General features: G+C 44.4%; 1 protein-coding gene across 1 annotated transcript; it reads right to left on the bottom strand.

The window, feature by feature from the left end:
- Positions 1–3,265: 3,265 nt before the first annotated feature.
- Positions 3,266–11,885, bottom strand: NDUFB2 (NADH:ubiquinone oxidoreductase subunit B2). Its single transcript, XM_080818211.1, has 4 exons — positions 11,720–11,885; positions 6,672–6,816; positions 5,420–5,509; positions 3,266–3,348 (listed from the first exon to the last, which is right to left on the bottom strand). The coding sequence occupies exons 1-3, from the start codon at positions 11,827–11,829 to the stop codon at positions 5,435–5,437; spliced, it is 330 nt and encodes a 109-aa protein (XP_080674337.1). The 5' UTR covers positions 11,830–11,885; the 3' UTR covers positions 3,266–3,348; positions 5,420–5,434.
- Between the last annotated feature and the right edge of the window lie 440 nt (positions 11,886–12,325).

The raw sequence follows: 12,325 nt of genomic DNA, 5'->3' as shown, positions 1-12,325 counted from the left end.
TTCAGACTAGCGTAAGCAACAAAGCTTACAGAGTAGGCACAAACGTAGAGAAAGTGGACCAAAATGGGAGGTGGGAGGGTGTGGGCGTAAGTCTGGGGCTAGGGGGACATTGATGTGACAGTGGGAAATAAACTATAATTACCTGAAATAAAATGTAAGAGTGCAATAAGTGTGCTTTTTATTCTAAGCTGTGAACAGTTTTTTAAAAAAAGAACATTCCTTCCTAATACATTTGTATATGTTCCATAGCTGATTAAAACCAGCTATGTAAACATATAATGCCTTTTTATTCATGTTAATTACCAACATAAGTGGCTAACCTTTATGTCTTATTTATCTTCATGTTGTATTAGTTTACATATGGAGTGCGTGTGTGTGGGTGTCTGTGTGTGTGTGTGTGTGTGTGTGTGTGTGTGCGCTGTACCCTTTCCCTCCTTCGTTTGGAAACGCATTCATTGGGTCCTCTGCTCTTCCTTTGGCCGTGCCCCAGGTTATGGTCTCGATTTGGCCTTCATGATATTGCCTGATTTAAAGGACTCTTAACACAGTGGTATGTTTCCGTGGTGGCCTCATTTGTTGATTGTACCCTCTGAACCTTTCCTCACTCAGCAGTGGCCTTCTTAGGAGCACACAGCTGATCGGGGATTGAAATTTTGACCGTTCCTCAACCTGTGTCCCTTTGAATCCTGGTTCAGTATTTAGGATTGCTCTTTGGTTTAAACCAAGAAAAAGGAAAACACCCCCCTTTTCATTTACTTCTTGGTTTGAGGACAACTCTTGAAAGGGAAATCCTTTGTGTTTTAACCGCAGTGAATTAATGGCTCCTGGTTTCCCACTCCAAACCTAATGGCGATTCGCATACACATTCCTCTCTCTCTTGCTGCCAAAGGTTTGGGTTTACTTCACTTCAGTTCCACTCAAGCATTGAAAAGGTTCTCATGGAGTCTGGGGTGTGCCCAGTGAAAAAAAATGGGGACTTTTAAATTGTCCAGAGACCTCTTTATACCTGCTTTGCAAAAATTACAATGGAGTAACTATTTTTAAAGCTTATTTTTCAATTCATAAAAAAAGACATTTATTTTCAGTCAAATGGATGATGTCTCCCTGTTGTCCCTTAAGCCTCAATGTTTGCTTGAATCTTTTTTTTTTTTTCTTTTTTTTTAATTCTCCCCCATACCCACTTCTTGATACTTTCGTTCTTTCCTGCTCAGGTCCCTTCATTTGTACTTTGGAGTTTTTCTCATGTAAATTTGTACAATGGAAAATATTGTTCAGTTTGGATAGAAAGCATGGAGAATTTAAAAAAAAAATTCAGATTGAAGAGATTTATTTCTGTGTAAAGTTATTTAAAAACTCTGTATTATATAAAAGGCAAAAAGTTCTATGTACTTGATGTGAATATGCGAATACTGCTATAATAAAGATTGACTGCATGGAGAAGTCTTTATCAAGATTCTTTTTCTATCACTATCACACTGGTTCTGACAGTTCTTCCCGGCAATGCAGACTGAGAAATGTGCCTTTTGTTTCATGTCAGTTACGACTGGGTGGGTAGAAATTACTTGTATGAAAACTATTTGTAGCAAATGGTCCAGGTAAACACCTGCTACATTGTACCAGCTGCACTCCCGTGGTGAGGACAGCCTCTGTCCAGTGTTGGTGATGCCCCTCCGTTATTTTATGATGCTGGGACCTGACTGCTCCCCTGCAGTGGCTCTGTTGAGTGTGTGCAGTAACTGAGGCATTAAAGTCCAGAGTCTTGTCTGGAGGGGTGCCTGGGTGGCTCCGTCAGTATCTGCCTTCAGCTCAGGTCCTGTAGGGTCAAGGCCTGCTTCAGGCTCCCTGCTCAGCGGGAAGCCTCCCTCTGCCGCTCCCACTTCCCCTGCCTGTGTTACCCTCTCTCACTGTCTCTCTCTGTCAAATAAAATCTTTTTAAAAAAAGAGTCTAGCTGGAGAAGTTCCCCTGAAACTGGTCTTTCAATTTTTTTTTTTGACACAAATTTCTAATACATATTCTGTGGGAACACAGAATATATATATATATATATATATATATATATATATATATATATGAAACTGCATTGTGTTTTACACTGCTGGTTTTTTTGTTTTTTTTTTTAACAACGCTGGTTACCCCAGTGAGTTGATTTTGTGCATGTGATTTCATGACCTCAAGTTTGAAAGACACCTAGAATAACTTCAAGCTATGTCAGGTAACTGGGCTGTTATCAGAAGAGAAATAAACCATTTTATCTTATTTTAGATTTTATTTATTTGATAGAGCACAAGTAGGCAGAGCAGGAAGCAGAAGGAGAGAGAGAAGCAGGCTCCCAGCTGAGCAAGGAAACCGATTCGGGGTTCGATCCCAGGACCTTGGGATCATGACCTGAGCCAAAGGCACCCTCTTAGCCATTTGAGCCACCCAGGCACCCCAAGAAGTAAACCATTTTCAAGCTTCACCAGGAACCTTATGTCCAAGAACTATAGGAAGGAGCAGAAAAGTCATCAGCATGGCACATTCTTTGAGGCATCTGGTTTCTGGCCTTCATACCCCTCTCCGATTAAACATAAAGTTCTCTGGAGACAAGAATTTTCTCTGAACTATAGATTTCTCATGTTAAAAATGTAATTCTGTAATACATTAGACAAGCTTTTTTTAAAGAAACTCATTTTTAAATAAACTTCATACATGATTGGGGCCTTATTTTTTAACAATGTATTACTCCACAAGAGGTTTTCCTTAAAATTTAGTCCAGAACATGAATGTTTTTCGTTACTGTGATAAAAGTCTATTATAAAGCACTCTGTCATACTAGTTCTGAAATTTTACCAAGGGCCATGACCATTGGTTGGACCTGCTGCGTGGGTTATATAGTTCTCCAGGGCTCATAAAATGTTAGTGCAGAAGGAATCCTTAATCCCTTCACCGTCAGTTACTGACTAGGATTCCCCAGGGATGACTCCCCTAGGTTCACGTAGCCAAGACTCAGGACCTGTTTCCAACAGCAGTAGTATGCGCTGTGGGTTTATTATATATAAACTGTATTTTATTTATATATATACACTTACATAAATAAAGATATAATTGTTATAGTTGTAATGGCTGTAACAAAATTTGGATAGAAATGGGTGTTGTGCCAGGTCTCCTCCACCGGAGGAGGACCCACTGAAAGGGCCTGGAACCAGTCAGGACGGCAGCTGGGAGCACAGGAAATAATCCAGAAAGGGTAGCGGTCATTATGAGAAACATCCAGAACTCCGTTCCTTACTGTTGACCAAAACACTTTAATTTTACAACTTTCATGTACAATATGACGTCCATAAACGCTTGAAATTCTCACCTGGCTCCTGCAGGGAAACAAAAGTAGAAAGCTTTAAGTTCTTTTATTTTCAATAATTCATCATTTTGGTTCATTCAATTTTTCAAGCACTCGCTGGACACGGACTGTCTGAGGGGTCTTCCTGAGAAGCAAAGTCACCTCGCTTTCTCGAAGGGTTTACAGTCTTTTTTTTTTTTAAAGATTTTATTTGTTTATTTGACAGACAGAGATCACAGGTAGGCAGAGAGGCAGCCAGAGAGAGAGGAAGGGAAGCAGGCTCCCCGCTGAGCAGAGAGCCCGACTCGGGGCTTGATCCCAGGACCCTGGGATCATGACCTGAGCCGAAGGCAGAGGCTTTAACCCACTGAACCACCCAGGCGCCCCTCTTTTTTTTTTTTTTTTTAAGATTTTATTTATTTATTTGACAGACAGAGATCACAAGTAGGCAGGGAGGCAGGCAGAGAGAGAGGGGGAAGCAGCAGAGAGCCCGATGCGGGGCTCGATCCCAGGACCCTGAGATCATGTCCTGAGCTGAAGGCAGAGGCTTAACCCACTGAGCCACCCAGATGCCCCTACAGTCTCATCTTTAAAATAAGAAATGGCTGTGTGGGAGAATACTGGGAGATCCACAGGAAGAGGAGAGGTTAGTGCTGGCAGACACGTTACCCGGGGAAGCAGGGTCCGTGGAAGGACTGGCACTTCTGACTGACCCAGAGTAAATCCAGAGACACGTAACAAGTGGTAACACAGCTTAACTGTCTGCCCTTTGGTGACATTTTTTCCTATTCCCCTGCTCCCTACATACCCCAAAACTACTGTAATTTTCATGTCAGTAAGTTACTTCTAATTAAAATTATAATAACAATACCAATAATATGATGTAATAGGAACACTTTTTTATTTAATGTTTCCTAGCCTTTAACATAATTCCCAAAAATAAATAAAACAATTTCCAAGTCATTTTGAGAGATGGCAATTATTTATGTGCGATGATTAATTTAAAAACACATCACGAGAGAGTGTCTTAACTCCTGAGGGGTTTGTGGAAAATGGGACTCCTTTTTCTAGTACCTCCTCCTAGTACCTCCCTTTGGAAAGAACAAAAACTGATTCCTAATTTGGAAAAATGAAAGGGCCATAACCTTTTACTGTTTTGGGTTAATTTCCACACAATTCCACACCATAACATTCCCATATGCTGGAACTTTTTTTTTTTAAACAGGTTTTTTTTATTGTTTTTTTTTTAAGATTTTATTTATTTATCTGATAGAGAGAGACACAGCAAGAGAGGGAACACAAGCAGGGAGAGTGGAAAAGGGAGAAGCAGGCTTCCCGTTGAACAGGGAGCCCGATGTGGGCCTTGATCCCAGGACCCTGGGATCATGACCTGAGCTGAAGGCAGACGCTTAACAACTGAGCCACCCAGGCACCCTACACCGGAACTTTCCATTTAGACACTCAGGGTGGGTGCATCTGCCTTCAGCTCAGGTCATGATCCCCGGGTCCTGGGATGGAGTCCCACATCGGGTTCCCTGCTCAGCAGGGCGTCTGCTTCTCCCTCTACCTTTCCCCCTACTCGTGATCTCTCTCTCTCAAATAAATAAAATCTTTTTTTTTTTAAGATTTTATTTATTTATTTGACAGACAGAAAGCACAATCAGGGGGAGCAGCAGAGGGAGAAAGAGAAGCAGGCTCCCCACTGAGCAGGGAGCCCGATGCGGGACTCGATCCCAGGACCCTGAGATCATGACCTGAGCCAAAGGCAGAGGCTTAACCCACTGAGCCACCCAGGTGCCCAATAAATAAAATCTTGAAAGGAATTTTAAAAAAAGTCTCTGATCGATAGCTAAACAGGACCCTAAATTGTAACAAAACTCACGAAGAGAATTTTTTTTATAACAAATAGTGAAAAGGAAGAGGAGACCAAAAGGGATGGGAAGACAGCAGACACAAAAATACTAAAAAGGCAGAAATGAGACAGGCTACAGTTAACTGTCCCTCATGGTTTTAGAAAAATGTACTGTCTTCAAGACCATGATAAAGTCCAACATTTTTATCAACACAAGATAAATGACATTAAAAAGGAGTTTGGGGCACACCTGTTTGCAGAGAGCTCAGTCTTCATCATCCGGGAGGATACCCAGTTCTTCATCTGTCCACTGGGAAGGATCTGGATATGCAAAGTGACCCTGGTGACAACCATTAAAAAAAAAGGTAAAGAATCTATATTCCATACAATGAAAAAATATATATGGTAAGGCTGTCACACACACAGCCCTTGACCTGCTACAGAACAAATCCAACTACTCTGAACGATGGGATGGTCCAGCTGTTCTTCAATCCGCTCGCATGGGCTGCGGCCTAAACTTTAAAAGGCCGCTGTGGGGCCACCAGCCTGAGCCAGGATTTCAGTGTGTGTTTACGATGGAGGAAGGGAGACAACAGATTTCAAAGATCTCCCACGTCTTGACAACGTGTTGAAGCCCCAGGAAAACAGAACATCTCAGAGTGTCCTGTCACTGCTGCCGACCTGGGGGAGACGCGGGAGGCTCCGGTGGGCACGTGCAGCTCCAGTTCTGATCTAGGACGTGTCTGGCGGCATCATCGTCTAAGGCCAAGCGGCCACATGGCCTCCTGACAGCTGACCTACGGCGAGCTAAGGGTGACTACGTGCTGCCAATTCACAGACACTGAGCAGCTCTCTACTGGGTGACAAGGGCACAGAGAAGTTGTAAGAGAAAGGATGTGTCTAAGATGTGTACGCTGAAGATTCTTTTCCTGTCCTGTCTGGGTCAGCAAGCACAGATTTCAATGGCTTAAAGGCATAATTTCCTAGAGAACAGGGTCTGTGTAAGTCATGAAAGCTTAGTCAAGGCTGATGACATGTCAGAAAGTTACCACTAGCTACCTTCTCTCCTTAGGACAAGTTGGCCCACATCTCTCCCACCCCAATTTGGCTGCCCTGGGCCTCTAGACAGACTAGATGACATTCAGCATTTAAAGAAATTTAAGTGTGAAACTTAACCCACTGATGAACCCCTTGTTCAGAAAGTAAAACAATTCGTTTCTCGTCTTCCTTCCAAATACGGCAACCTAACAGAAACCATGAGAGACGGACTGCCTACACATGCATCTGTGAGTGGGGAAGGTCAGAGGTTATGTATTTCATCAAGTAACAGGATTCCTGCGCACACACACAAAGACAACATGGTAAAGGGATGTTATCTAGATAGAAAAACAGTCTACAAACAGGAAGGAGAGGGAAAAAAAAGCTAAGCTATTACTATTTAGTAATAATCCAAGTAGTTATAATACTCCATTAATATATTAGAATTACTCTCCTGCACTTACCAGCACAGCATCTGAGTCATGCCAAAAACGCCAGAGAATCCAGAACCACATGGTCCCACTGAATATCTCAGCCTGGATCACCTGGGACTTGGTGAGCTGGGGAAACTGTCTATACCGCGGCTCGATATGCACACCACCACCAGCACTACGAGACAGAACAAAATGTCATGCAAGTCGGTACCTCTTCCAAGTCTGAAGTCATCCAAAACTTTTGAGTTCCATCTAGAAACCAAATCTAGCGTTTCTCATCTCCTCCACAAAGTACAGGAGGACAGAGCTCCATAATCCCTCGAAGCTCGTCTTTCGTAAGCTTGCTTTTAAACTCATTTGGCAGCAAAAACTGGCCTGCATGGATGAGACACGATTATTTCCCTTTAGTGAATATTCGTGGATTTTACAGCAGAAATAGGAACATGTTAATAATGGGGTACTGGCCCCAAAGTTTCAATTAAGGGATGTGAACCTGCAGTAGTCGGTCACTTAGCTTATCCAGAAAAACCAATCAGGAAATTAATCTTGTTTTATTTAGCCATATCTATTTCAAAGGCAAATTATGTCCTCTGCTCTATTACAGTCTTTATTTATTTATTTTTTTAAAAGATTTTATTTATTTATTTGTCAGAGAGAGCGAGCACAGGCAGGCAGAGTGGCAGGCAGAGGGAGAAGCAGGCTCCCTGCGGAGCAAGGAGCCCAATGTGGGACTCGATTCCAGGACGCCGGGATCATGACCTGAGCCGAAGGCAGCTGCTTAACCAACTGAGCCACCCAGGCATCCCAGTCTTTATTAATATAAAGAATATTATATGGAAAAGAGGACTCATCAAATCTTTTTTGGTAAGTTTTTTTTTTTTTTTTTTTTAGCAATCTCTACACCCAATGTGGGGCTCGAACTCATGACCCTGACAGAGATCAAGATTTGCATGCTCCACCGACTGAGACAGCCAGGCACACCAGCAAATCCTTTTTAATAAGCTAATAGTTCTGAACAAAACAAAGAGCCTTAAACAGTTAAGTATGAATTTTTTCTGTTTTTTTTTTTTTCATTTAGATTCTGTTGAAAAATTGTGGGACACAATCCATGAGGTCTGCAGTCATTTTATTCGGTTAGATTATAATTATTATTGATCGAATCTAACTTAATATAATTCATACTTAATGGCGTTACTGTCAAGTTCTATTTAGCAGCTATACGTATTCTACTCTACAAAAATACAGAGTTTAAAGAGAATTCCCATAGATATGTATTCACAAATTTCATTTCAGGGGGTACCTAGGTGGCTCAGTTATGCATCTGCCTTTAGCTCAGGTTCCTGGGATAGAGCCCCACATGGGGATAGAGCCCCATATGGGACTCCCTGCTCAGCGGGAAGCCTGCTTCTCCCTCTCCCACTCCCCCTGCTTGTGTTCCCTCTCTCGCTGTGTCTCTGTCAATAAATAAATAAAATCTTTAAAAAAAAATTTCACTTCAGGTAAGAACAGCTTGTAAAATGGGCTCTTTTGTGCAGCAAAAACTACCAAAACTGCACTGTCATTTCTCCCAAATGTACTGTAGATCTGTGAACACAAATACATCTGTGGTCCCTGATACATATTACCTCCTACCCTTTTTCTTAGCCCATCCTGCTCTTAAAGGTTATGAACAGTATCATTTACTAAGTGTTTACCATGTGCCGGACACTATATGAAGCATTTTATATGCATTATCATTTATTTTCATAACCCTAGGAGACAGATCGTATGGTTCTTAATGTTTACAAATGAAAACACTGGGGTTTTATTTGGAGGCAAAGCCTAAGTTCTTATATATTGCCTATAAATAAACAATACTAATTATTTTCTCACTTTATGAACCAAAGACACAGTTCTTTTTTTTTTTTTTTTAAAGATTTTATTTATTTGGGGCGCCTGGGTGGCTCAGTGGGTTAAAGCCTCTGCCTTCGGCTCAGGTCATGATCCCAGGGTCCTGGGATCGAGGCCCCCATCGGCCTCTCTGCTCCGTGGAGAGCCTGCTTTCTCCTCTCTCTCTGCCTACTTGTGATCTCTGTCTGTCAAATAAATAAATAAAATCTTAAAAAAAAAAAAAGATTTTATTTATTTGACAGAGATCACAAGTTGGCAGAGAGGCAGGCAGAGAGAGAGAGGAGGAAGCAAGCTCCCCGCAGAGCAGAGAGCCCGATGCAGGGCTCGATCCCAGGACCCTGGGATCATGACCTGAGCCGAAGGCAGAGGCTTTAATCCACTGAGCCACCCAGGCACCCCCAAAGACACAGTTCTTAATTAGAATTGCCATCAGCATGATACCACACTGAAATGATAGTTGCATTTTTATGTAAATATTTATTCAATATATTAACACTTTTATTTGGAAGGCTCTACATAAAATATTGATAATTAGCTATGGATGGTGTAAGAGATGCTTTTTACTTTTTCATATGTATGTATTGGGGGGGTTGTATGTGGTTTTTTTAATGTTTTCATTTAAATTCCAGTTAGTTACGATATAGTGTAGTATTAATTTCATGTGTACAACAGAATGACTCAACACTTCCATACATCACCTGGTGCTCATCACAGCAAATGCCCTCCTTAATCCCCATCACCTGTCACCCATCCGCCACCACCTCCCCACTGGTAACCATCAGTGTGTTCTCCAAAGAGTCTGTTTCTTCATTTGCCTCTTTTCCCCCCACCCTTTGCTCATTTGTTTTCTTAAATTTCACTTATGAGTGAAATCACGTTTTTCTCTGACTTAACTTTGTTTAGCATAATACTGTCTAGCTCCATCCATGTGGTTGCCAGTGGCAAGATTTTTTTTAATGGCTGAGTAATATGTTATCTTTTTTAAAAATAATGACCACATATATTTATTTGAGGGGCGCGGGGTGGCTCAGTCATTAGGCATCTGCCTTCGGCTCGGGTAATGATTCCGGGGTCCTAGGATCGAGCCCACATCTGGCTCCCCAATCAGCGGGAAGCCTGCTTCTCCCTCTTCCATTCCCCGTTTGTGTTCCCTCTCCGGCTGTCAAATAAATAAATAAAATCTTAAAAAAAAAAAAAATCTCCACAGGCCTGTCACTAACCTGCCCCGATCCCTCCCCTGACCTCACCTCTACCACGCTCCCCTCTACTCAGCCCATTCCACTCTCACTGGCTTGCTTGTCCATCATCAGCAGTCAGAGCCTCGACACTTGCAGTCTCTATCTTTGTTTGGCTGACGTACCACTGAGGTCCTAGTTCCAATCACTCTCAGGCCTGCATTGCCACATCATCCTAAGTACAATACCCCATCCCACCCCCATGCCAGCTACTCTCTACATTAATCCCCTGCTTTATTTCTTCATGTCACTTAACAGTACCTAAACATGTTCTCTTCTACTTGTGTCCTCCCCAGGATGGAAGCTCCCCTGCCTCTCTTGTATTCTGCTCCATCCCTACGACCTGGAGAGGACCCCGGCATCCGGAAGATGCTCCATACTTATGCACTTTATTATCACACAACTGTGGGTGATAAAAATAAGGTGTGTTACAGAAGTAACAACACCTCAGTGAAGAGACGCACTCCCCAGTTTTCCCACGAAAGGTCAAGGGCTATGGCTAGGAGCTCTCCATCACGGTCTGTGTTTAGGTCATGCAGACCTTTTCCTTCTTTCCACCTCAAACTTATCCCAGCTCCACAGCTCTGATAGACATAGGACTTTAAGCAAGTCACTCCTTTAATCTTCCTGAGTCTCCGTTCCCTAGTAACAACAGTTAAACAATACTGGTAAGGTCCTTACTAGGCAGCAGCTGTCTTTTTTTTTTTTTATTATTTTTAAGATTATTTATTTATTTATTTGACAGAGAGAGAGAGGGATCATAAGTAGGCAGAGAGACAGGCAGAGAGAGAGGGGGAAGCAGGCTCCCCACTGAGCAGACAGCCCGATGTGGGGCTCGATCCCAGGACCCTGAGATCATGACCTGAGCCAAAGGCAGAGGCCCAACCCACTGAGCCACCCAGGCGCCCCATCAGCAGCAGATGTCTTAAAATACTTAACAGAATTGTCATTCACTCAGCTCCCTGGAAATTGACATTATAATCCCCATCATCGGGGTGAGAAAAGGGAGACAATTAGAGATCATCAAGAAACTTCTCCAAGGCCAAAGACCTAGAGTGTGGCAGAGGTAAAATTTGAATTGAGGCAGTTTGGGGCCAGAATCCTGCTTTTAACCGCGACCCTGCACTGCCTCTTCGAAAAAAAATGTAGATGATGATCTAAGGGGCCTGGAACATCACCTGTAAAAATTCAACGTTCTACTGTCCATCCTGCTCTTACTGAATCTCTCTGCACTACCAATTTGTTTTTGGCGGATGAGCCCTCCCTTGGCATCCCGGCACTACGCTCTCCAGTCGAATTTTTGGGCTACTTCACAGGTGACTCCTCTTTTGCTCGCTCTCAATTCTGGTGTTGCAAGAGTGAGCCCTAATACAAACTCCGGGATTTGGCCGATAATGTGTCAATCAATTCTACATTCTCAGGGGAATGTTGATAATGGGGGAGGCTATGCACTTGTGAGGCAGGGGGTTATGGGAAATCTCCATACCTTCCGCTCGATTTTGCTGTGAACCTAAAACTGCTTTAACAAATGACATAGAGGTCTCCCGCGGCACCTCTGTGCCACTCCTTGCCTCCCACCTGCCGCTTGGAAACACAGGTACGAGTTCTTTCCTCCGCCAGAACGCCCTCTCATCCCCAACTCCCGCTCTCGCTTCCCAATGAGCTCCAGTTTTCCTCTACGATCAACTGAATTTCCCGACGACAGGCTCCCCTGCGGCCGGAGTGGCCCGAGACACAGTTTAAAACCCGTCAAGCGAGCCCACCGCCCAGCCCCCAATCCCGCTCCGGCCTCGAGGTCGCGGAGCCGGACTCCAAATCCCAGCATGCCTCGGGGCGGAGGTCGCTGCAGGGACCCGGCCCGCCCCAGGCGCCCGGTGTCAAGGTGAAGGCGTCCCGGAGACCTGCGTTTATCTGTTAGAAGCAGGCGAGGACCCTCCCCCGGCCAACACTCACTGACGAACTCCACTGCCTCCAGCCGCCCGCGAGCCCGGGCCTCCGAACAACTGGCCTCCAGCGCGAACGAAAGGCGCCAGGCGCTTCAGAGCCGACATGCCAGCCCGCATCCCGAGAGCACTGCTCGGGCCGCACCGCCTCTACGTCACTTCCCCCGGCGCCCCGCCCCGTGACGTCACGGCGTCGACCTGCTCATCCTCCGCTCCCCCACCCCCAGCCCGAAGGTGTTGTACCGGGGAAGGGGAGCGGTATTCCGGTCGCCGGGCTTCGGGCTCGGCTCTAGGAACCTCTGTACGCGTGTGCTTAGAAACCAGCACTGAGTCGGCTCTCGCTCCTCCCCAACTGCTGATCTAGATGGTGTTTTCCCACCTCCGCCCGCTCCTCTGCCTGCTGCTCCTGAGTTAACTGCCTTCCGGACCCCTTGAGGCCGCCGGAGCCTCTGAACCAGAGGACGTCCCCAAAGCTAATCTTTTGTACTCTCCTCTCCTGCAAGAGGCTCACAACGGTTTCTATAAGGTCTTCATTGTCTTACTGTTTTTCTGCAAACTTGATAACGGACCGGCAGCCCATCGGTGGTTCCCAAATATTCCTACGTGGGCATCACAT

This window comes from Martes martes, assembly GCF_963455335.1.
Source record: "Martes martes genome assembly, chromosome: 11".
Taxonomy (NCBI): domain Eukaryota; kingdom Metazoa; phylum Chordata; class Mammalia; order Carnivora; family Mustelidae; genus Martes; species Martes martes.
Note: the sequence above shows the minus strand (reverse complement) of the source record. Positions and strands in the feature narration are given on the sequence as shown.